The sequence below is a fragment of the Chiloscyllium punctatum genome, chromosome 34, assembly GCF_047496795.1.
Source record: "Chiloscyllium punctatum isolate Juve2018m chromosome 34, sChiPun1.3, whole genome shotgun sequence".
Classification (NCBI taxonomy): domain Eukaryota; kingdom Metazoa; phylum Chordata; class Chondrichthyes; order Orectolobiformes; family Hemiscylliidae; genus Chiloscyllium; species Chiloscyllium punctatum.
This window is the reverse complement of record NC_092772.1, coordinates 47,975,172-47,996,975: the sequence shown is the minus strand read 5'-3', so window position 1 is coordinate 47,996,975 and position 21,804 is coordinate 47,975,172. Positions and strand designations below refer to the sequence as shown.

Here is a 21,804-nt window from a genome sequence, read left to right as displayed (position 1 = left end):
TAGAGTTGATGGAATATTAAATGTAGCGGGGAGTGAGGGAAGAGTGGAATTCGACTAGTTGGGATATTAAAGGGAGCGGGGAATGAGGAGGGCACGTGAGATTACACTGGGTTGATTATTAAAGTGAAGGGGAGAGTAGGATGTGATATTAAAGGGTAGGGTATAGCTCAGTGCAACAGGTTCTAGCCCCTACACCACTCCCCATCTCTGTAACCTCCTCCAGACCCTGCACTCTGCTCCCTATCTCTGTCAGCTCCTCCAGACCTGAAATGCATAAAACCATGACATTAGAGCAGAAATTGGGCCATTCAGCCCATCAAGTCTTCTCCACCATTCTATTTTGGCTGATAAGTTTCTCAACCCCATTCTCCTGCTCTCTCCCTATAACCCTTGATCACTTTGACAATCAAGAACTATCTATCTCCGTCTTAAATATACTCAGTGACCCGGCCTCTACAGCCTTCTGTGGCAATAAAGTCCATGGATTCATCATTCTCTGGCTGAAGAAGTTTCTCCTTATCTCCGTTCTGAAGGGTCTCAGGCTGTGTCCTTGGTTCCTAGTTTCACCTAACAATGAAAACATCTTCTCAATGTCCGGTCTGTCCAGGCTATTCAGAATGCTGTAAATTTCAATCAGATTCCCCCCCGAATCCTTCTAAATTCCTTGGAGTATAGACCAATTGTCCTGAATCGTTCCTCATATGTTACTCATGTCCCTCCCTATCTCTGTAAACTCTTCCAGCACGTACACTCCTTCCCTATCTCTCAAAATTCCTCCAGCTTCTACACCCCCTCCCTATCTCTGCAACCCACTCCAGCCCCTACACCCGCTCCCTATCTCTGTCATCTCCTCCAGCCCATATATGCCTCCCAATCTCTGAAACCTCTTCAAAGCCATACACCTCTCCCTATCCCTGTAACCTCCTCCAGACCATCTACTTCTTCCTATCTCTGCAACCTCTTCCACCCCCTACATCCCTCACTACCTCTGTAACCTCCTCTAGCCCCGACACACCCTTCCTATCTCTGTCACCTCCTCTAATCCTGATCATGTCAGTATTCATGGTTTCCCATCGCTCCACCATTGGGGTCTGTGCATTCTGCTGCCTGATTGTCCTGAAATTTAGAGTTGTCTCCCGAAACTGCTTCATCTCTCTCTCTCTCTTTCTTTCTCATACACCAACCTTATGCACTGTTTTAGCAACGTCCTCTTTGAATGAGCCTTTCATCACCTGGTTCATGATATCCTCTGGTGCCGCTCAGAGTGAAATATTGCCTGGTTGAGTAACATGCTGTGTTGTTCTTCCATGTTAAAGGTGCTACATGAATGCACAATTGATTTGTTGTAGGTTCTGTGTACTCTCAATGGAATGTCGAAGCCCCCAGGACTGTAGAAGGGGCCGAAGGGTCTTGTTTGATGATTCCTTGCAAATGCCGCTATCCCCTAGCATCCAACCTCCAGACGGTCATGTGGTTAAAGGGGGAAAACATTAGTGGGACTCTGCTGACCTCTTCCAATGGGGACGTGGACCGCAGTTTCAAAAACCGAGCCACACTCGCGGGCAACTGGCGAACAGGAAAGGATTGTAGTTTGAAAATAAACGACTTACAGAAAAGTGATGAAGGGACATATCACTTTCAAATGTCTGGTCCAGATAAAAACAAATATTCAGATCCCAACGGTGTCTCGATAAACGTTGTGGGTGAGTTTAAAAATATTTCTCCAATTAATAATGAGGGGGGAATAGGGCTGAATGGCCTCCTACTATTCTTGTCAGCTATTTTGAGAAACTTCCAGTTCCAATCCCTTTATCCATCTGTTACATTCATGCTCGGAGCACCGTGCACAGTTCCAGTCTCCGTATCCCTCAGTCAGACCCACACTCGGAGCACCGTGCACAGTTCCAGTCTCCGTATCCCTCAGTTCGACCCACACTCGGAGCACCGTGAACAGTTCCAGTCTCTGTATCCTTCAGTTTGCCCCACACTCAGAGCACCGTGCACAGTTCCAGTCTCCGTATCCCTCAGTTAGACCCACACTCGGAGCACTGTGCACAGTTCCAGTCTCCGTATCCCTCAGTTAGACCCACACTCGGAGCACCGTGCACAGTTCCAGTCTCCGTATCCCTCAGTTAGACCCACGCTCGGAGCACTGTGCACAGTTCCAGTCTCCGTATCCTTCAGTGAGACCCACACTCGGAGCACCGTGCACAGTCCCAGTCTCTGTATCTTCAGTTGGACCCACACTCGGAGCACTGTGCACAGTTCCTGCCTCGGCATCCCTGTTAGACCCACACTCGGAGCACTGTGCACAGTTCCAGTCTCCGTATCCCTCAGTTAGACCCACGCTCGGAGCACCGGGCACAGTTCCAGTCTCCGTATCCCTCAGTTAGACCCACACTCGGAGCACCGTGCATAGTTCCAGTCTCCGTATCCCTCAGTTAGACCCACAGTCGGAGCACTGTGCACAGTTCCAGTCTCCGTATCCCTCAGTTAGACCCACAGTCGGAGCACCGTGCACAGTTCCAGTCTCCGTATCCCTCAGTTAGACCCACAGTCGGAGCAATGTGCACAGTTCCAATCTCTGTATCCCTCAGACCCACATTCGGAGCACTGCACACAGTTCCTGTTTCCATGCATCACGTTTTTCTGTGCCTCTATTTGTTAATTGGAAGTGAATGTTTTTTAACCCTGTTTCCAAACCCAATCTTCATGGCTGAACCTTGTGCCTTGATTGATCTTTTCTGTAAAGATGCGCCTGAGTTGATCAAGATATCGGCTCCTGCTGTGCTGCAGGAGAATGAGCCGGTGAATTTGAACTGCTCGGTGAGTTTTATGTGCCCTGGTTTGCTCCGCTGGATTGACACTGAGGGACTGAACATGTCTTCATCACACCGAGAAATCAGTAAATCCCCAACTGGCAGCGCCATCCTGAAATTCACCCCGTCTTACCGGGACCATGGGAGGACTCTGAGATGTGGCTTTAAAACAGCCAGTGGTGAAATTACAGGCATAAATGTGACGTTAAACGTGTTGTGTAAGTACACAGAGATTTAACCCATTACCTACTGGCTTGGAATGCTCAGTGTCAGCACTGACCTATCCCCTTCACTCAATCACAAGATCCATTCAGAGACATAAGGAGGACATTCGGCCCATTGATTCAATACTGGCTGTCAATCTATCAGTCACATCCCCCAGATTGTACTTGCGGATGTATTAAACTGAAATTACGTTAAAGAATATGGACAAGGCCGTATTTACTCCCTGTCCCCCCTTGCCCTCCTTGAGAAGATGGGGCTGAGCTGCCTTCTTGAACCGCTGCAAACCACAATGTTCCTTAGTGAATTCTAGGATTCTGATCCAGCCACACTGAAGGACTGACCTGAATCATTTGGGGTGAAAATGGGGCCTGTCATTCTCACCTCTCCAGTCCCTCGGTAAACAGAGAGCACACAGATAGATGATTCAGCGTTTGAACCATTAATCCAATTCCAGAGTTCACTGTCATCCAAACGTAGTAACTCGATGATGTAAGCTGAGGGAGTGCCATACACTGTCGGGCAGTCTGTATTGACGGAGCACCGCACAGTCAGAGAGTCAGTGCTGCGGGAGTGCCCCACCATCGGAGAGTCCATGCTGAGGGAGTGCCGCACTGTCAGAGGGTCAGTGCTGAGGGAGTGCCGAACGGGCGGTGGGTCCCTTTGCTGGGTGACTTTTCCCTGATGTCAGTGACACTGCTGTCTTATTCCTCAGATGCTCCGAAAGATGTCTATGTTGACTCCCCCCTGTACACACCGTTCCGTGTTGGGCAATATGTGACGCTACAATGCCTGGTGACCAGCAGCAACCCACCAGTACAGAGCTACACATGGTACACAGGATCAATAATGTTCAATGAAAAAGGCGCATCGAAGCAGTTCCAGATTTTACGTTATTCATCGGATCCCATTTTTCAATGTGAAGCAGGAAATTCTGTGGGAAGTAATTCCTCTGATGAAGTTGAATTGGTCACTTTACGTATGTATCAGGACCCTCTGACTATCTAACCTCTGTGATCTTCAACTGATCGCATAAACATACACCAGACTCCCTATCTCTGTAACCACCTCCAGCCACTATATCCCCTCCCTATCGTTGCACCCTCCTGCAGCCCCCACACCACCTCCCTATCTCTGTCACCTTATCCAGCCCCTACATCTCTCCCTATCACTGTAAACCCCTCTAGCCCCTACACCCCTCCCTATCTCTGTAACCTCCTCCAGCACCGACAGCTCTCCCTACCTCTATAACCATCTACAGTCCCTACATCCCTCCCTATCACTATAACCCCCTCCGGTGCCTACACCCCTCCCTATGTCCGTCACTTCCTCCAGTCCCTACACCTCTCCCTATGTCCATCACTACCTCCAGTCCCTACACCCTTCCCTATTTCTGTCACCACCTCTAGCCCTATCCTCCCCTCTGTGACCTCCTCCTACCCCTACACCCCCTATCTATCTCTGTCACCTCATCCAGCCCCTACACCCCCTCCCTATCTCTGTCACCCCCTCCAGCCCCTACACCCCCTCCCTATCTCTGTCACCTCATCCAGCCCCTACACCTCCTCCCTATCTCTGTCACCCCATACAGCCCCTCCATATCTCTTTATTCCCCCAACCCCTACCCCCTCCCTATCTCTGTCACCTCATCCCTCCCCTACATCCCTCCCTATCTCTGTCACCCCCGACACCCCCTCCCTATGTCTGAGCTCTGCGATTCATTTCCAATTTTGGATATGGGTGACACTTATCCTCACCAACAAAATGATTAATGACCACACACAATCTGAGTCATTCTTACATTGACTTCTGTGGCAGATTTCTGTGTCAAAATTACCGCAACACTTCCTACTTTAACACACCGATCTCACTTCAGAAAATGTCCTTCATTGGTGGTTAATTCCAGAGGCGGTGACAGGCAGTATTTAAATGCATTTCTTCCCAATAGATAGAACAGTAAGGTTATAACCATTGGGAGAGAATGAACAGTCTGGATCTCTGTGGGATGATCTGATCAAGGTCTTTAAAATTCTGAAAGGCAGACAGAAAGAAGATGTTCAACTTGTTGGTAGAGGGTCCATTGTTAGAAAATAACTCCTAAGAAATCCAATGGGGAATTCAGGAGAAAAGTCTTCCGAAAGGAAGTTTGAGGAGGGGGGGGGGGGCGGGGGAATGTGGAACTCAACCAGGCAGGGAGTGGGGTTGGTGGAGAGAACATAGGACTTGGTCTCACAGGGAGTGGATTTAAATGTGGAACTCACTTCCACTGGAGTGGTCAGTGTATTAAAGGGGGGAAAGTTGGATAAACGTAAGAGGGGTGAATGGACAGATGGAAATGATGATCAGGGGAACATGAAGACATGGGATTGGAGGAGGCTGGCGTGGGGCAAGAAGGATGTTTCCCCTCTATGGGCTCCAGACCTGGGAATACAGTCTTGTAATAGAGACAATTTTAATCTGAGGTGGAATTTCTTCACCTAGAAGGTAGAAAATTTTCGGTACTGTCTAACCCAGAGGTTGTGGAAGCTGAGATGTTAAAACTGGTGGAACTCTTAATATCACACTCAATGTAGACATGGAGAATGTGTTTAAATGCCCCTCAATGTGAAGAAATGCCATGATCGTCATGATTGTTGGTGCACACTTGAAGGGCTGAATAGCCTGCTCGTGTTCCTCATCCCCTAGCAGGGATCTGATGGGCTGAAGGGCCTGTTTAAGTTTGCTAGTATTTGCTCATAGGCCTCAGAGGCTTGGTAGTTGTATGTAAACCCCATTCTATCTCCATTCAGCCACTCGGCCCTTCGAGCCCGCTTGCCTATTCAATCAGATTATGGATAATCCGAATTCTCCCTGTCCTCTAGCCCAGATAACTTCTCACCCCTATCACTGCCCTTGCTTCTCAAGAATCTCTCCACATTCTCCTTAAAAATACTTGTGGACTCTGCTCCAATGTTTATTTTTCTGGGAGTAGTGACCCACTGAGTGAAAACAAATTTCCCCTTGTCTCTGTATAAATGGTCATCCCTGCTTTAAAACAATGATCCCGAGATTCTTCGACAAAAGGAAACATCCTGTCCACATCACCTCTCCCTCCGCTCCCTCATCCTCACTGTCAAGACACCTCAGGATATTCTATGTTTCAATCAGGTCACCTCTCACTCTTCTCATTCCCAGCTATTATGAAGCGGAAGGCGTGTATTCAATTTTTAAGAGAGAATGAATGCTATTAGATTAGATTAGGTTCTCTACAGTTTGAAAACAGGCCCTTCAGCCCAACAAGTCCACACCGCCCCTCTGAAGAGAAACCCACCCAAACCCATTCCCCTACCCTATATTTACCCCTGACTAACACACATCACTGTGGGGGCAATTTAGCATAGCCATCTGCACAGAGAGCTTATAAAAGCCACCTCAGAGTGTACTGGAAAATTGAAAATATGTAATATAGCTAAGTGTGGTTACTGTTTTGACAACAATTCAAATTTAACCAATCAGTTTAAATTATGCCCCAGGATACTAAAACCGAGTCGAGTTTGAATTTATTGTTTTGCCAACATCAAACCAATGAGATGATCCAAAATTGGGGATATAAAAAAGACAGGCAGTTTGAAAATCAGACAGAGCAACTGCCATAGAGAGAGAGAGAGACCCAAGACATTGACACGCTCTATCTAAGGTACCTTTTTATAGGAAACATATTCACAGTAAAAAGAAAGACGACAATGCAGGGATACTTCAGTTGGAAGAAGACAGACACTGAAGATGGCAGCTGCTGTTTGGTTTTGAAATTAAGTTGGTCTAATTTTAGTAAGTGTTTTATTGGAACAGCATATTGTAGAGTTGGAGTCAAGTAATAATCAGTTAAAAGAAAGGAGGCTTAGAGTTGTAAATAGGTGTTGTGTAATGTTCACTTTTAGAATTTGATGTTACTTTCTTTAGATAGTGGAATTTGGGAGTTCTCTGCCACTCATATTTTAACAGATTACAAAGCGAGGTGAGCTTTTCTGGACGTTTGGTTTAATTAACAGAAGGTTTCACTGCTGTGTCATAACACAGCAAATTCAATCCCTGTCTATTCCAAATTTCCTCATAAGACATCCCTTTCATTCCAGGTATTCCTCTGGTAAACATCCCCTAAACTGCTTCCCATGCATTAATATTCCTCACTCAAAATGGAGACCAATATTGGCCACTATTCTCTGGATATGGCCCTGTATAACTGAAGCATAAGCTGCTTACTTCTCCTTCTGTCAAACATTCCCCAAGCTTTCCTGATTGCTTGCTTCACCTATGGACTGACCTTCTGTGATTCATGCACTCAGACACCTAGATCCCACTGCATCTCCGAGCCCCTGCAATTTCTCACCATAGAACATAGAACAGTACAGGGCAAAACAGGTCCTTTGCCCCTCAATGTTGAGCTGACTTGTGAACTAATCTAAGCCCATCACCTACATTATCCCATCATCATCCATATGCTTATCCAAGGACTGTTTAAATACCCCTAATGTGGCTGAGTTAGCTACATTGGCAGGCAGGGCATTCCATGCCCTTACTACTCTCTGAAGAACCTGCCTCTAACATCTGTCTTAAATCTATCACCCCTCAATTTGCAGTTATGCCCCCTTGTACAAGCAGATGTCATCATCCTAGGAAAAAGACTCTCACTGTCCAATCCTCTGATCATCTTGAGCATGAAATGATTTGGAAATGATTATAAGAGATAGAATTTATAATCATCTAGCAAGCAGCAACTTGATTGGAAATAGTCAACACGGATTTGTCAAGAGCAGGTCGTGTTTCACAAACCTCATAGAGTTTTTTGAGAAGGTGACCAAACATAGATGAGGGTAGGGCAGTTGATGTGGTGTACATGGATTTCAGTAAAGCCTATTCCTACCCTCGTCATCCTTTTATTCCTCACCTATCTGTAGAAAGCTTTAGGGTTCTCCTTTATTCTACCTGCTAAAGACTGCTCATGTCCCCTCCTTGCTCTTCTTAACTCTGTCTTTAAATCCTAGCTATTTTGTAATTCTCCATCGCCTCATCTGAACCATCTTGCCTCATCGTCATATAAGCCCCCTCTTCTGCTTAACAAGCGATACAATTCTTTTAGTAAACCGCGGTACCCTTACCTTATCGCTTCCTCCTTGCCTGACAGAGACATACCTATCAAAGACACTCAATATCAGTTCCTTAAATCAGCTCCATATTTCAATTGTCCCCATCCCCTGCATTTTGCTGCTCCATTCTATGCCTCCTAAGTCTTGCCTAATCACATTATAATTGCCCACCTTAAGGCAAGATTTCGATAATGTGCATCTTGTCTTTTTACAGAGCAAGGCTCTTGGGGAGTGTGGAGCCCCCTGGTGGTGCGAGCTCGCACAGGTTCATGCGTGGTTATCCCGTGTGAGTTTAGGCACCCTCACACAGTACCAACCAATGTTAAGAAAATTGGAATGTGGCTGCAGGACCATCACTTCATCGGTGATAAGGTTTATCACAACGATGGGTTGGGAAAAGCTGATTACCAAAGGCGGGTGGAATTTCTTGGAAACTTGGAGAATGGGAATTGTACTTTGAAGATGAAGAATCTAACAAGCAATGACAGCAGGAATTATTACTTCCGGATTGAAATGGGTGATCATAAGTGGTCACACAAAACAGGGAGCCGCCTGGTGGTTTCTGGTGAGTTTCTCCCTGAGTCACTGTCTAGTCATGTTATTTCCAATGTCAGACCCCATTCACTCTCTCCTCCTCTGACCCTTTCTCTGTCTCTCCTCAAACTCGATAGATTTCACATCACCCATTTTTTATTCTCTTGCTTTCCATCACACTCTTGCTTTCGAACTTTCTCTCTCCTTTCCTTTTACTCTCACATTTCCTTCTCCTCTTCCCTACCTCTCTTTCTATGCCTCCCACCCTCGCTCTCTTTACATCTCTCTCTATCTCACACAAACTCTGTCTGTGATTCTTTTGATCCTGCCTATTTCGCCCACTTTCTCTCTCTTTCCAATTTTCTCCCTCTCTATATCTCTCATCCAATGTGCTCTCTCTTCCTTTCATTTTCTCTATCTCTCACACACTCCCTCTCTTCGTTTACTTTCTCCCACGCCATCTCCCTACCCATCTCTCTTTCTCTCTCTGTCTCTCTAGATATCTCTCTTTCAACACTCTCTCTTTTCCAATCACTCTCTCTGTCTCCTGCACTCTCACTCACTCTTTCTCCCCTCTGGCTCTCCCCTGTTCCTTTTGACTTGCTCTCTCATTCGAGCACTCACTCTCTCCCTCTCAGTTTCTCAATCTCTAATTCTCATTCCTCTTGGTCCACATCCAGGTAATTATCACCTGCTCTACATCTCTTTCTAACTCTCTTCATCTCTCACACTAACCAAACCACACATCATGGTATCAGACAGGACACTGCAGCGCTCCCTCAGCACTGACCCTCCAACAGTGTGATGTTCCTCCTCCCTGACCCTCAGATACTGCAGCATTCCCTCAGCACTGACCCTCCAACAGTGTGATATTCCATCCTCCCTCAGCACTGACCCTCCAACAGTGCAGCTCTCTCTCAGCACTGACCCTCTGACAGTGCAACGTCCCCTCAGCAATAATCCACCAACAGTGCCTGCCACCTCAGAGTTGATCCTCCGAAATTGTGGCACTCCCTCAGCACTGACCCTCTGACACTGCAGCACTCCCTCAGCACTGACCCTCTGACACTGCAGCACTCCCTCAGCACTGACCCTCCCGCAGTGCGGCACTCCCTCAGCACTGACCCTCCGACAGTGCGGTGCTTCCTCAGCACTGACCATCCGACAGTGCCCACTCCCTTAGCACTGACCCTCTGACACTGCAGCACTCCCTCAGCACTGACCCTCTGACACAGCAGCACTCCCTCAGCACTGACCCTCCTGCAGTGCGGCACTCCCTCAGCACTGACCCTCCGACAGTGCGGTGCTTCCTCAGCACTGACCATCCGACAGTGCCCACTCCCTCAGCACTGACCCTCTGACAGTGCAGCACTCCCTCAGCACTGACCCTCCAACAGTGCCCACTCCCTCAGCACTGACCCTCCGACAGTGCCCACTCCCTCAGCACTGACCCTCCGACAGTGCCCACTCCCTCCGCTTTGACCCTCCGACTGCGGTGCTCCCTCAGCAGTGGATCCAATAATCGATTCCCTGATCTTTTTGCTCCTCAGATTTTTCCGAAAAGCCGGTGATCACTGGGCCAATGGCAGTGCAGGAGGGGAGCCGGACGACGATGACCTGTTCTGTGCGGAGTCCCTGTCCTGAGGATATCCCAGTTTTGGAGTGGGTCAGCCCTTTCACTGAGGTGTTGGACATGCACAGCTCTTACCAGAATAGCCTGTGGACCTATTCCCGCAGCATCTCCTTTACCCCGCAGTTTGAGGATTTGGTTTTGACCCTGAAATGTCTCGCTTATTTTGGAACAGATATTCCTGCCGTAGACACTGAGGTGACCCTCAGCCTCCAGTGTGAGTATCAGAGATTTAGAACATAGAACAGTACAGCACAGGCCGTTCAGCCCACATTGTTGTGCCAAGCATTTATCTTAATCTCAGATAAATCTAACATACACACCCCTCAGTTTACTGCCATCCATATGCTTGTCCAGCAGTTGCTTAAATGTCCCTAATGTATTTGATTTTGCTACCACTGACGGCAGTACATTTCATGCACCCATCACTCTCTGTTTAAAGAACCTACCTCAGATATCTCCCCTAAACCCTCCTCCAATCACCTTTGAAATTATGAACTACTCACGGTAGCCACTTCTATCCTCGGGAAAAGTCTCCGGTTATCTACACTATATATGCCTCTCATTATCTTGTACATCTCTATCAAGTCACCTCTCTTCCTTCTCTCCAGTGTGAAAAGCCCTAGCTCATTCAACCCCTGTTCATAAGACATGCCCTCAGTCCAGGCAACATCCTGGTAAATTTCCTCTGCACCCTCTCTAAAGCATCTACATCCTTCCTCTAATGAGGCAACCAGAACTGAACAGAATTTTCCCAAGTGTGGTCTAACCAGGGTTTTGTAGAGCTGCAGCAAAACCTTGCAATAATGAAAGCCAAAACCCCACGCAGCTTCTTAACAACCCTATCAACTAGGGTGGCAACTTTTTGGATCTATAGACATAGACCCAAAGATCCCACTGTTCCTCCACACTGCCAAGAATCCTGCCTTTAACTCTGTGCTCAGCAGTCAAGTTTGACCTTCCAAAATGAATTACTTCACATTTATCCCAGTTGAATTCGATCTGTCACTTCTTAGCCCAGCTGTGCATTCTGACAATATGTTGTTGTATGTAGGCGAAAGTGACGACTGCAGATGTTGGAGATCAGAGTCTAGATTAGAGTGGTGCTTTTGCCCAAAACATCATTTTTCCTGCTTTTCAGATGCTGCCTGACCTCTTGTTGTATGTAGCCTGCAACAGCCCTCCACACTACCTTCAACACCACTGACTTTTGTGTCATTGGCAAACCTACAAACTCACCTTTCCACTTCTTCATCCAAGTCATTTATAAAAACCACAAAGAGCAGAGGCCTAAGAACAGATCCATGCAGGACACATTTTCCTTCTCCTTCTGTAGCCTGTGCCAGACTGGAATCTCCCAGGAGGAACAATACAGACTGACAGAAGGAGGCCTTTTGGCCCATTGTGTTCATACTACCTCTGCAAGCTCTCCATATAATTCTTCACAGCATGTTCCAAAAACTCCTTTGATATTACCACAATATTCCTGCCTTCCCTGTTCTCTCTCCAATACTGGCTCTGATTTTAACTTCGACTGTTCAATGGTATGTATTCCAAAATTGCAAAACAAGGCTATGAAATGTCCATAAGAGTTTGCAGGATCAGATTCAAAGAAAAAGAAGAAAGAAAATTACAACATAGGTACAGGCCCTTCAGTCCTCCAAGCCTGTGCTGATTCAGATCCTCTATCTAAACCTGTTGGCTGTTTTCTAAAGGTTTGTATCCCTCTGCTCTCTGAACATTCATGTACATGTCTGGATAAATTTAAAATTACACTAACATGCCCGCCTCTACCACTTCTGCTGGCAACACATTCCAGGCACTCAACACTCTCTGCGTGAAGAACTTCCCATGCATATCTCCCCTAAGTTTTTTCCCTCTCACCTTGAACTCATGACCCCTAATAATTAAGTCCCCCATGTGGGAAAAAGTTTCTTTCTATCCACCCTGTCTACACCTCTCATGATTTTGTAGACCTCAATCAGGTCCCCCTCAACCTTCGTCTTTCTAATGAAAATAATCCTAACCTACTCAACCTCTCCTCATAGATAGTGCCCTCCATACCAGGCAACATCCTGGTGAACCTTCTCTGCATCCTCTCCAAAGCAAACACATCCTTTTGGTAATGTGGTAACCAGAACTGTATGCAGTATTCCAAATGTGGCCAAACCAAAGTCCTATACAACTGTAACATGACCTGCCAACTCTCGTACTCAATACCCCGTCTGATAAAGGAAAGCATGCTGTATGCCTTCTTGATCACTCAATTGAACTGCATTGCCACCTTCAAGGAACAATGGATCTGAACACCCAGATGTCTCTGTACACCAATTCTCCATAGAACCTTTTCATTTAATGTCTAGTTCCCTCTTGAAATGGATCTTCCAAAATGCATCATCTCCCATTTGCCTGGATTGAACTCCATCTGCTATTTCTCTGCCCTACTCTCCCATTGATCTATATTCTGCTGTACTCTCTGACAGTCCATTTCACTGTCGGTACTCCACCAATCTTAGTGACATCTACAGACTTGCTAATCAGACCACCTGTACCTTGCTCCAGATCATTTAAGTATATCACAAATGGCAGTGGTCCCAGCACAGATCCCTGTGGAACACCACTGGTAACAGTTCTCCATTTTGAGAAGCTCCCTTCCACTACTGCTCTCAATCGCCTGTTGCTCAGCAAGTTCTCTATCCATCTAGCGAGTACACCCTGCACCCCATGCGACTTCACTTTCTCTAGCAGCCTACCATGGGGAATCAGATCAAATGCCTTACTAAAGTCCATGTATATGACATTAGCCCCTCCCTCATCAATCAACTTTGTCACTTGCTCAAAGAATTCTATTAAGTTGGTAAGACGTGAACTTTCCTGCACAAGACCATATTGCCTTTCACCGATAAGCCCATTTTCTTCCAAATGGGAATTGATCCTATCCCTCAGTATTTTCTCCAGCTGTTTCATTATCATTATAGTAAAGCCATCCCTCCCTATCTCTGTAACCTTCTCCAGCCTCCGCATCCCTCCCTATCTCTGAAAACTCCACCAGCCCCTACACCTCTCACTGTCCCTGTAAACTCCCCCAGCCCTGACACCCCTATTGCTATAACCTCCTCCAGCCCCTACATCCCCTTGCTATCTCTGTCACCCCCTCCAGGCCCTAAAACTCCTCCAGCCACTACACCCCTCCCTATTTTTGTAACCTCTTAAACCCTAAAACCCTTGCAAACTGTTCCAGCCTCAACACCCCTTCCCATCTCTGCAACCTCCTCCAGCCCCTACAGTTTCTCCCTATGTCTGTCACCTCCACCAGCCCCTATACTCTCTCCCAATCTCCGTCACCTCCTCCAGCCACTGTACTCCCTCTCCCTATCTCTGTATCCTCCTCCATCCTCCTACACTGCTTCCTATCTCTGTAACCTCCTCCAGTCCCCACACACCCTCTCCCTATCTCTGTAACCTTTCCAGCCCCTCCACTCCTCATCTGTAACCTCCTCTAACCCTGACATTCCTCCCTATCTCTGTAAAATTCTCCAGCCCATACACACCCTCTCTATCTCTGTAACCTCCTCCAACCCCACTACTCCTCCTTATCTGCAACCTCCTCTAAGAATGATATTCCTCGCTATCTCTGTAACATCCTCCAGCCCCTACATGCCCTCCTGATCTCTGTAACATTCTCCTGCCCCTACACCCCCTTCCAATCTCTGTAACCTTGTCCACCCCCTAACCCTTTCCTACCCCCGTAACACCCTCCAGACCCTTCATCCCTCCCTATATCTGTAAACCCCTCCTGCCCCTTCACTTCTCCCTATCTCTATAACCTCCTCCAGACCCTACACCCCCTCCCTATCTTTGTAACCTCCTCCAGCCCCTACACCCCCACCCTGAATCTGTCACCTTCTCCAGTCCCTCTGATCCCACCCATCTTGTCACCTCCTCCAGCTTGTACATACCTCCCATTTTGTATCAACCCTCTCCATCCCTACACCCTCTCCCTAGCTCTGTAACCACTCCACCCCCTGCACCCCCTCCCTATTTCTTTCACCTCCTAATTCTAGCCTCTTGAGTATTTCCTGATTCCCATCACTCTCCTATTTGCATTCCTGAACTTTGGTATTCTGTCCCTCAACTTCTCTGGCACTCTCCCTCTCTCTTTCTCCTCCTTGTAAATTGATCTCTTTAACTGAGCGTTTGTCTGCTTGTCCTTCGTGTCTCTCTGCAGATCTGTGACCAATTTTCCTGTTATTTCACCCCTCACAATGTCTCCCTTAGTGAGTGATGCTCAAGTAATGCTGTCTCTCACTGAGAGTCTTGTCCATTCCTGTCAGATGCCCCTCGGAACATGAAGGTGTCGATCTCTCCATTGGACAGTGTGATACATGAAGGTGACACTGTCACCCTGAGCTGCACCAGCAACAGCAACCCCCCAACCAGCTGGTACAAGTGGGAACGGAGACAGGGAGAGGAGACTGAGCCTCTGGAATCATCTGAGAGAGACCTGACTTTGTACAGAATCACTCACAAACAGGAGGGTGTGTACTCCTGTGAGGCGGGGAACACGGTTGGTGCCAACAGGTCAGAGGGTTTCAGGATAGAGGTTATGAGTAAGTATGCAGCCCAGATATTGTCCTTTGACTCCCTGCCCCCTCACCCTGAGTGTTCACAGCCCTCAGTGTTCAGATTGCTCTACTCCCAGGACAGCATGGGCCCCGTGGATATGACCCAATGTAGGCAGAATGATGGAAGTCTTAAGAAGTGCTTCATTTTGTGGCCATTTGTCAGTCGCCTCAAATAACAGCTGGGAGGTATTGACAGTTTACAGCTTGAGTCACCTCAGCTGAGGAAGGATTTCCTTATCTTAGAGTCAGCACATTGAGGGTTCACCAAATTGAATCCTGGAATGTGGGGCAGAGAAGAGATACAATCAATCATAGAATGTCTGCAGGGTGTAAAGAGTCCATTCAGCCCATCAGGTCCACATTGACCCTCTGATGAGCATCCCAGACCTATCCCCAGAATCCCACATTTTCCATGGCTTAACTGTACATCTCTGGACACTATGGGAGAATTTAGCATGGCCAATCCACCCTAACCTGCACATTCCTGGACAGTATGAATTAAGAGGTGATCCCACTGTATTCCAGTGAATTCTGAAATAACCAAGGGGAGGAAATAAATACAGTAACTCTCACGGAAGGAAATGGACCAGGGAAACTTGTGGGAAAAAAGGCCAATATGTCTCCAGGACATGATGGGATGCAGCCTCAGATAATAAAGGAAGTAACTAATATGAGAACGCTCACTTATTTTCATCAATTTTGGTTGGAATTGTGAACTTATAGAATCAGAGAATCCTTATAGTGTGGAAGTAGGCCCTTTGGCCCCACACCGACACTTCGAAAACCTACTCAGACCCATTACCCCCTACCTGATTTTACCCTGACTAATGCACCTAATCTACACATCCCTGAACACTATGTGCAATTCAACACCACCAATTCATCTAACCTGCACATCTTTGGACTGTGGGCAGAAGCCAGAGCACCTGAAGAAATCCACACAGACACAGGGAGAATGTGCAAACTCCACACAGACAGTCATTCAAGGCTGGAATCAAACCCAAGTCACTAGAGCTGTGAGGCAGCAGTGCTAACCACTGGGAAGTATGAGCTGAAAATGAACTGTGGAATTTGGGACAGCTTGTGGTAAAAGGAAAATAGCAGATCAACAAGCGTCTGTTTGTTTGTGAGGGCAGGCCTGGAGGCGAATTGCAGGCAGATTCTTTGTTAAAGGAATTCCAACAGACAAAGTGAAGACTGTTGTGTTTAAACAGGTAGTAGAAGGTGGCTATTAATGAGGTCCATATCTGGGAACTGGTTCCAGCAAGTCTGGAAGAGGCTCTATGTTGAAACTGACAACAGTTGTATAGTTATTGAGACCTCAGGAAGAGGTGATCAGACTATCAGGGCAGAACAAGAACTGAAGTAGTTTTTTTGAAGAGTGTTTTCTGGGGAGATGAGCTTGACTGCTAACAAAGGCAGCATGAAGATTTGAAAGTTCTCTGCCCAATCTGTCACGCAGGACTTTGGAAGGCCAAAGATAGAAAGCTGAGTTCAAAGTATTGGTGCCTTTGCCTGGGTGAACTAAGAAGGTGACCCTAATCAGTGTTTTCAAAAAGCAGCCCCATTCCTATCAGTGAAACAATGCAACATGAAAATGGTTTCAGCAATCTGGCCAGTCGTGATATTTTCTTTTATGTATCCATGAACCCAGTTAGTTTGTCTGTCTGTCTTTTGTGTGAAGGGGGTCTGAAACCAAATGTTTCAGGTTTGAAACATAAATATTGATTAGATTGCAGAGAGATAATTTTCCCTCTGCTGAAGTTATTGTGTATTTAATAAATAGTGAAGTATTTTGTTTCAGATACAAAAATGATGTTTAAAATTTCATTATTTGCGAAATCTGGGATTAGTTAATCAAAATCTGATGAGGAACTGTTTACAATAGCCCAGTGGCTCAGTGGCTAACACTGCTGCCTCCCAGGGTCAGGGACCCTGGTTCGATCCCACCCTCAGGTGACTGTCTATGTGCAGTTTGAACATTCTCGCCGTGTCTGCGTGGGTTTACTCTGAGCACTCCAGTTTCTTCCCACAATTCAAACATGAACAGGTGAGAGTGAATTGGCTTTGCTGCATTGCCCATCGTGTTCAGAGATGTGTAGGTTAGATGCTTTAGTCAAGCGTAAAATATAGAGTAATAGGGTAGGGGAATGGATCTGGTGGGTCAGTGTAGACTTGTTGGGCCAAAGGCCTGTTTCCACACTGTAGGGATTCTGTGATTCAAGTGGTTATTGGGGTCTTCAACAACGTTATTGTGTTGCTAATGCGGTCGTACAAGCACTGATTTCATTTGGCTGTTTGTCTCTGTAACATAACACGACAGAGATAATGAATACGCTGGCAGTACAGCGAAAAATGTACAAAGTCACCATTTCTGGCTCAATCTTAGGGACAAAGCTATCTAGGTACAAAATTTTAGGTATAAGTTAGAAAAATGAAAAAAAGGTTTCACAAAATCAGCATTACATTCCTTCTAAAGCTGGCAGAAATACAACTTATGTGGAAATACTGCACTGCTAAGATTAACAAAAATCATTTTGATTTAATTTATTATTGTCACGTACTGAAGTACAATGAAAAGTTTTGTTTTGTGTGCAATACAAGCAGATCATATCACACAAAAGACACAAAGATCAAAGAATGATTGAATAGAGGGAGGAATACAAGTTACGGCTGGGGAAGAATAGAAAAAACAAGGTCAACATTAGATTTGAAATTTGTGTAGTCCATTCATGCTGCACTGTCCTACTCCCTTTCCATAAAGACTTTGAAACTTACAAAGTTGTGGTCACTATCCCCAAAATGCTCACCCACAGGCTTTGAACCACAGCTCCTTTCCCTTGAATCAGGTCTAGCTCTGCCCTCTCTCTCGTGGGTCTATCTATGTACTGGCACAATAAGGTGTTTTGGATGAGCTTTCAAAATTCCACCCTGTCTAATCCTTTCACACTAAGGTAATCCTAGCTAATGTTAGCAATGTTGAAATTCCCTATCACTATAACTCTATTCCTCTCTCACCTCTGTGATTTGCCTGTATATCTGCTCTTCTATCTCCCTCTGACTGATGTTGTATAATCCCAGCAAAGCAATTGACTCTTTTTTTATTTCTTCTGTGTGCTCGGATAGCCTCATTTGAAGAGCCTTGCAGGACTACCTCCCCTCATTACTACAGGAGTGGTTTCCTTTGCCAATTATGCAGTGCCCCCCCACTTCTCTGACATCCCTGGGCCCCCATGACCTGAAACATCTCTCCCCTGGATTATTGCACTGCTAACCCTTTCCTTCCTACAATCATCTCTCTGTGATTGCAACAATATCATATCTCCAGAGGGTGCAGGTGGAGGGTTGCTTTTCAGACTGCAGGCGTGTGACCAGCGGTGAACCACAAGGAGTGGTGCTAGGTAAACTACTTTTCATCCTTTGTATGGGAGGAATAGTTAATAAGCTTGCAGATGACAGGAGGATTGGACATGTTGTGGACAGCGAAGAAGGTTACCTCAGAGTACAACAAGATCTTGATCAGATGGGCCAATGGGCTGAGGAGTGGGAGGTGGAGTTTAATTTAGATAAATGCGAGGTGCTGCATTTTGGTAAGGCAAATCAGGGCAGGACTTATACAGTTATGGTAAGGTCCTGGGGAGTGCTGGTTCTTGGAATGCAGGTTCATAGTTCCTTGAAAGTCGAGTCACAACTGGATAGGATAGTGAAGAAGTCTTTTGTTTTGCTTTGTTTATTGGTCAGAGCATTGAGTATTGGAGTTGGGAGGTCATGTTGTGGCTGTACAGGACATTGATTAGGCTACTTTTGGAATATTGTGTACAATTCTAGTCTCCTTCCTATCAGAAGGATGTTGTGAAACTTGGAAAGAGTTTAGAAAAGATTTACAAGGATGTTGCCAGGGTTGGAGGGTTTGAGCTACAGGGAGAGGCTGAATAGGCTGGGGCTGTTTTCCCTGGACCGTCGGAGGCTGAGGGGTGACCTTATAGAGGTTTATAAAATCATGAGGGGCATGGATAGGGTAAATAGACAAGGTCTTTTCTCTGGGGTCGGGGAGTCCAGAACTAGAGGGCGTAGGTTTAGGGTGAGAGAGGAAAGATATAAAATGGACCTAAGGGGTAACTTCTTCACACAGAGGATGATGTGTGTATGGAATGAGTTGCCAGGGAAAGGGGTGGAGGCTGGTACAATGACAGCATTTAAAAGGCACCTGGATGGGATATAAACAGGAAGCATTTAGAAGGAAATGGGCCACGTGCTGGCAAATGGGACTAGATTAGGTTAGGATATCTGGTCAGCATGGGCTAGTTGGATCGAAGAGTCTGTATTCATGCTGCATTTTCAATGACTGTCTGACTCTTTGAGTGTATATGCTGATCGATGCTCTAAGCTTATCTGATTCCATTTAAATAGATACTGTTTAGCGTTCTTTTCCTCACATCTGCCCTACCATGGACATGCCTTCTCTGCCTACTGCATTGTCCTAATCTTCATTCTGTGTCAGATTGAACCTTGCTCCCCACTTTAAGTCTTTCCTTATACTCCTGCCAAATTAGTTTAAAACGTACCCAACGCATGAGCAGACCTCTCAGCAAGGACATTGGACCCATTCCAGTTCAGATGCAACCCATTCAGCTTTTACCGGTCCCACTACTCCACAAACTGACCCAATGATCCAAATATCTAAAGTCCTCCTCCTACACGATCCCTTTAGCTACACATTCACCTGATCTTTCTTCCTGTTTCTATTCTGAGTAGAACGTGGCATTGGAAATAATCCAGAGAGTACAACCTTAATAGTCTTCCACTTTAACCTGTTCCCTCACTCTCTCCATTCCTGTTACAGGACTTTATCTCTTTTTATAACCCAGGTAGTCTTCCTCCTTTATCTGTTCCATAACTCTCTCAATTCCTGTTACAGGACCTCATCTCTTATTTTAACCGGGGTCGTTGGTATGGACATGTACTATTTGAGAGTCCCGTTTGTGATCACAGAACTGTCTGTCAGTTCCTCTTACAATCAAGTCCCCTATCACTAATGCTCACCCAGCCTTTTTCCACCCATACTGTGCAGCAAAGCCAATTGAGACACCACAAACTTTCCCCCGATAGGCCACCCCACACAACAGTGTCCAACACGCTATATCTGTGTGTGAGGGAATGGCCATAGGGGACTCTTGCATGACGTGACCATAGTCTTCCTGGTGGTTACCATCACGTTTCTGACAGTGAAATTCTCACTGCGCCACTATCACCATTACTGCAGTGAAATGGAGCTTGAGAGAGATTGAACACAGATAGGAAGTGATTAATCCTTTCTCTGTGTTTTCCAGATTGCAGAGGAGAGAGTCTGCATGTGATCCTGATCCTGGGAATACGAGCTGGGATATTCATTGTAGCTGTTGTTCTCACTGTTGCTGCTGTTTGTGTCTGTGAGGAGCAAACAGTTAAAGGAAGCTGAAAGGCTGCTTTAAGCTTTGTCAGTGTAATCGAATCCCACATGCTGTTGGGTTAGGTTGTACTGAATCCAGTTAAGGGCACTGGTAAGGATCATCTGAGCTCAATAATTATTACAGCATGGATGGAGACCATTTCTCTCCACCAAGTCTATGGCAACCCTCTCTGTACAGCAATTCAGTCAGTCATATTTTTCCTCTCTCTCCTCATTGTTCTGAGAGTTTATTTCCCTCAAGTGTACATCCAAATTCCATTTGAAATCATTGAGCATCTCCCCTTCCACCCCACCTTGTAAGCAGTTAGTTCCAGATCATTATCACTCGCAGTGTATAACAGTCCTTCCTCACTGCTCTGTATATCCCACTCTGAATCGTCAATCCATTTCCCCTGGTCCTTGTATCATCAGCAAATGGGAACAGCTTTCCTATGTCTCCCTGATCTAAACCTGGTCCCATCTCATCCTCATCAGTCACCTTCACTCTGAGGGAAACAGCCCCAGCTTCTACAATTAAACCATGTCACTCAAATCCCTGCTTGCAGGAAACATTTGGGTCAATATCCTCTGCCCCCTCTTGAGAACACTCACCTCCTTTCCCCTTAAAGATCCACACATCCTTACCCCCTGCAGAGAATTCTCACATGCTTCCCCGTTGAAGAGTCTCGCATCTTTCCTGAAGTGCACTAACCAGAACTGGATACAATATTCTCTTTGTAAACTAAGCAGAGCCTTGTAAATGATCAACATAACTTCCTTGCCTTTGTCCTTGATGCTGATGAAGGGCTTATGGTATAAACTAGATTATTCTGGTGGCTCAGTGCCAGGGACCCGGCTTCAATTCCATCTTCAGGTGACTAACTGTGTGGAGTTTGTATGGGAAAGGTGAGAATGTGAGATGATCTTTGAGCCATCAGTCTTGAATCAATGTGGAGTTAGTGATATTTATCAAGAGATCACCTGAGTGCTTTATTCCATTTTGTTAATAAATGTAAAGTTTTAATTACAGACATACTTCTTGCAATCTTTCACTGTCTAAACAAGATGCAACATTCAGAAAGCATGTCAGGTCTGAGTGAAGTGTGGTGCTGGAAAAGCACAGCAGGTCAAGCAGCACCGGAGGAGTAGGAGAATCAATGTTTTGGGCATAAGCCCACATTCCTGAAGAAGGGCTTGTGCTCGAAATGTCGATTCTCCTGCTCCTCGGATGCTGCCTGACCTGCTGTGCTTTTCCAGCACCACACTCTTCACTCTGATCTCCAGTATCTGCAGCCCTCACTTTCTCCCTTGTCCTTGGCAGCTTAATCTATAAAGCTCTTCTTCTATACATCAGCACAAACAGCAATTTACCAGCAGAATGCCTTCAGCAAATGGAGTAGAATTAAACTTCAGTGCATGTGCT

At 46.1% G+C, this 21,804-nt stretch overlaps 1 protein-coding gene across 1 annotated transcript; it reads left to right on the top strand.

Annotated features, from left to right (window-relative positions):
- The first annotated feature begins 1,468 nt into the window (after positions 1-1,468).
- LOC140458746 (sialic acid-binding Ig-like lectin 13) lies at positions 1,469-20,411 on the top strand. The gene is made up of 7 exons (XM_072553405.1): positions 1,469-1,703; positions 2,753-3,037; positions 3,757-4,020; positions 8,379-8,729; positions 10,249-10,545; positions 14,663-14,938; positions 20,284-20,411. The coding sequence occupies exons 1-7, from the start codon at positions 1,469-1,471 to the stop codon at positions 20,409-20,411; spliced, it is 1,836 nt and encodes a 611-aa protein (XP_072409506.1).
- Positions 20,412-21,804: the final 1,393 nt, after the last annotated feature.